At 34.8% G+C, this 4,120-nt stretch overlaps 1 protein-coding gene across 1 annotated transcript in view; it reads right to left on the minus strand.

Annotated features, from left to right (window-relative positions):
* Positions 1–3,187, minus strand: part of PDE10A (phosphodiesterase 10A) — a gene marked incomplete at its 5' end in the record, with an annotated part of 36,219 nt that extends 33,032 nt beyond the window's left edge. The window contains 2 exons of the mRNA XM_010151432.1: positions 449–604; positions 3,047–3,187. Coding sequence (XP_010149734.1) covers positions 449–604; positions 3,047–3,187 — 297 coding nt within the window. The remainder of the gene's footprint in view (positions 1–448; positions 605–3,046) is intronic.
* Positions 3,188–4,120: the final 933 nt, after the last annotated feature.

Raw genomic sequence — 4,120 nt, forward strand, 5'->3', positions numbered from 1 at the left:
AACTAGAAAAGGAATAAAAAATATCTTTCCATACTGTAAAATAAAGCTTTACTGAAAAGTTAAAACTGAGATTCAGGGTAATTTGGCAGTGACCTTTTATATAAAGTGATTTAATTTTCTGACATTTGATTTACACTTATATTACTTCATTTACCTGCTCTGCATTAAGTTTTCTAACAGCTCTGTATTGAGTTTAAAATCAATGAAGAAATCTTGAACACAAGGTGAAATTCTTGATATGTCCCTGTATTTGTATATGTAAATTTTACCTCCTGTGACTGCAAATACAAATCACTACCTATTTTTTTTTTCAATAAGTAACATTCCATGAAAACAAAAAATCAAGTATGAACAAACTAAAACACACGAGTGAGACAAGAAGCTGGGGGGATGGGGTTTAAGAGCGGACCATTTTGGGGAAGCGGTGAAAGGCTGGGCACGAGCTCACCTCTTGGTGACTAAGATGGAAGGCTTCTTTGCCCCAGTGACGGTAAAGCTCCAGGATACCGATCAGATCACCAATTGCAGTGACAATTGGCAAACACAGGACAGATTGGATACGAGTCCCTGATTCCAGTCCAGTACCTTTGGGAAACCGCTCATCCTAGAAAATGTAAGCATAATCTGATAAAATGTAAATATCATAACATTAACATGAAAGATATACTGACATTTTCCTTCCCTCCCTTGGCTGATCGGGAAAATTATAAAAGTCACTAAAACTCATATATCTGCATAATTTACACACAGTACTAAAACATATACTAAAAAAATATAATTTAAAAGTCTCAGCAGTAATTTACATATACAGGTAACCTTACTGATGTAAAGCCAGAATTGCCTGTGGTATCAGACCCAGCTTTGGGTTGTTTTTATAACACATTTTCTTTAATCTCACAGGCAGCAAACCAGAACTTCACTGATAATGCTGGTTCAGATTAAGTAGAAATGCAAACAAACAACACTACCCCATCATTCCTCCCCTCTTTCACCCCCAGAAAACTCAAAGCATTTGTAATCATGAAGTGGTCTGCTCAGATTTCAGTGTTACCAAGCACACAGTAGTGCTTCCAAGAGAACAAAAATTGAAACCTAAAGCTAAGGCTTTAGGTTATAGTGTTATAAACCTCAACCAACTCGGAGGAGGAAAATGTGTTGCCAAAAAATTATGCATGAGAATGCAGGAGAATTATTATTATACATTACATAGGAGCATTATTATGCTCCTAAAATGTGCATTATTATAGGAGAATCTTTCTCCTTCCCTTGCTTATGCATCCTGAATAAACAGGTGCAAAATTTTGAAATAATTCTACCAACTGCTATAAAAGCCCCAAATTCTTAATTTTTTTACCTACATAGGAAATGCCCAAGGCTTTACAGCTTCAGTTCCCCATATGGGAAAAATCACAAAGACCTGCAAAACCACCCAAATGTTACAGCTAGTAAGGCAGTAACTAGCTGATGTGAAGTGTGTGAGACCTCCTTTGCTGCACATCAATCCTTCAGTATTTGGTTTGTACCAGATGGTCTCTGAAGGCTGAGCTTAGGCAAGACAGGCACTCCTTCAAGGCTGATACAAATCTTTCCCTTCTCATAAAAAAAACAGCAAGTACACTCTACCTTAATTACCAAGATGACAATCTATCTGAATGTCTAGGAACAAATGACAGACAAAAGAGAGTGGGAAGCACTGTGCAACTTGAGCCTCCTGCTTTTACTTTTTAATTCTGTCCTCCCCAAAAAAAGAGTTGGCAAGTCTATATGCAAACACTTTGCTTTCACTGTTGAGATGCTCCTAAATTCATGTGAAAGTAAACCATGTCATCAAAATAAGTATCTGTTTAGTCAGTAAACCACTGATAGAGTAAACCAACAAAAAAGTTCAAAACTCCTCTTCATTACTCCCCAAATTTTATTATGAATGGAAAATCAAAACATGCAACTCTCGTACACAAGGATATAATGATATTAATTGGAAATTATCGATAACAATTTAAGCCCTACATGTGACTGAAAAAAAACCTAACAACATAAAATCTTATAGTGAGGGTGTATAGAACACACTGACCATTATTACAGGGAAAGTGGCTTCTGTCTTTTGTTTTTGTGGTTCTCTTTAAATCTATTCACATTAGGCATTTGGTATTTTGTTTATAGCCCAAGCTTGCCCAATAAAGGTCACACATTTTTTAGGAAGTATTTTTTAAAACAGAGACAACAACATCCACTTTTGGCCACAGTATTCAAAGATTGTGACTCTGGATGGAACTCAAAAGGATAGAAAACACTGAAGAGATAAGAAAATTTAAATTTCCTTTCTCATAACCAGCTGATCATAAAGTGTTCTCAGTAAGTAGAGTTTAAATACCAGTTTCATACAATTGCAAAAATGTGACTAGAGGATTAATTTTTTTTAAAAAATTAAGAAGGACAGATATACAGAGTGCCAAGAATTATCAGAATATCACCTTAGGATTTTCTGAATCCTTTTATGGACAAATGCCTGAATTTTTATATCAGTTACATTAGTGTGTCTTTCATGGAGATCTCCTGATATTATAAAGTATTCTAGCTTTACATTAGTTTATGCAGAGATCAAAATCCTGCCTAATAATCAAAATTCTGATTAACATCTTTGTCAGCAAGCACCATGAATTACAATTAAATTGAACTTGAAGTCTTCTTGTTTGGGATTAGCACATTAAGTATTTCAAGACTAGGAGAACAGGAGTTTTGACAGAGTTTGTTTGGGTTTGGGTTTTTTTTTTCTCTCTCCAAGTGTCTATGGCACCATTACTTCCCTTATCTGACAAGCAAAAAAAAAGTTAAAAGTGAAAAAAAAAAAACCCTATCTTTAAACTTCAAAATAAATAACATATTCTGAAATTATTTCATCAAGCTAATCCAAACTCAAATTTATTTTCTAGGCATCAAGACAGATGTAAATTATAACATTATGTATTCATCTCAATAAACATTTCAGCATCAAAATATGAATTCAAAGAACATTCTGTAATCATCTCATTAAAAAAAATCTTTTTACCCCCAGAATATCTTCTACTAACAACGTTTTTCTGGATCTGGCTACATAAGCAGACACTGTAGTGCCATGTGCAATAGGCCCTGCAGGAATGAGCCGTGGTTGTCCTTCTTTAGCTCCTGGCGGTGTAAATACACACAGGCTCTAGGTAGAAGGAAAAAGAAGAAAGAATGCTATTAGAAAGCATGGTTACTTTTACAGAGTTACCGTGCTACCTATGCAGTGTAAAGAACTGAATAAAGCAGATAATGTAGAGAAACACAGCTTTTGATAATGAGAAGTAGTTGGATAAAACTCTGCTTAACTGCTTTGAAATCTTAGGAAATCCCACTCTAAAGTCACCATTCAATCAGTGGATAAAACTCTTCTGCTGAAGTCACTCATCACCTATATCAGGGTTGGATTGCTTTTACCTTGAACACACAGTAAAACACAAAGACTCACAGAGGAAAACACTACCTTGTAAGAGAAAGATTTTTTTTTCCAGGATGCACTCATTTATTTCAATAGAAAATACTCAAAAAGTAGAGATAATCTTTAAATTTCTTGTTTATCTCATCCCAAGGAAAGGTAATTTCAAAGTTATCCTCACACTCTATTTCCTGAAATCCAAGTGACTGCATTTGTTCCCTGTACTAGAAGACACATCTCCTACTTGCTGCCTACCTAAAACTGTCTCATTTGTTGAAAAGTTAGGTATGAAAACAATCACATCATGAAACTCATTGAGAAACATCTGATAATTGTTCTGTAACAAAAGTATTAAAAAAGTAAACATGACCAGAATGAAGAGGATTGCAAATATTATTTTACAAAAAGAAAATTAAACACAAATGTAAAGGTCAAACCTGTAAGCCCTTCTGTATGCCAAACACTCTTTAAAATTCCATACATTTCTGGATGAAATATAAACTTTATGGAAGAGTAGAATGCTGGAAAACAATATCCCTATCACAGTGTCTTTAAAATTTGCCTTTATTTTTCCCCTCAGACAACCTGGAAAACAGCAGTCTGTTTATGACAACTGATTTTAAAGTCACAAAACCACAAAAACACCCCTGTCTCCAATGCAATCAG

The sequence above is a fragment of the Eurypyga helias genome, unplaced genomic scaffold (assembly GCF_000690775.1).
Source record: "Eurypyga helias isolate BGI_N326 unplaced genomic scaffold, ASM69077v1 scaffold16025, whole genome shotgun sequence".
In the NCBI taxonomy this organism is placed as follows: domain Eukaryota; kingdom Metazoa; phylum Chordata; class Aves; order Eurypygiformes; family Eurypygidae; genus Eurypyga; species Eurypyga helias.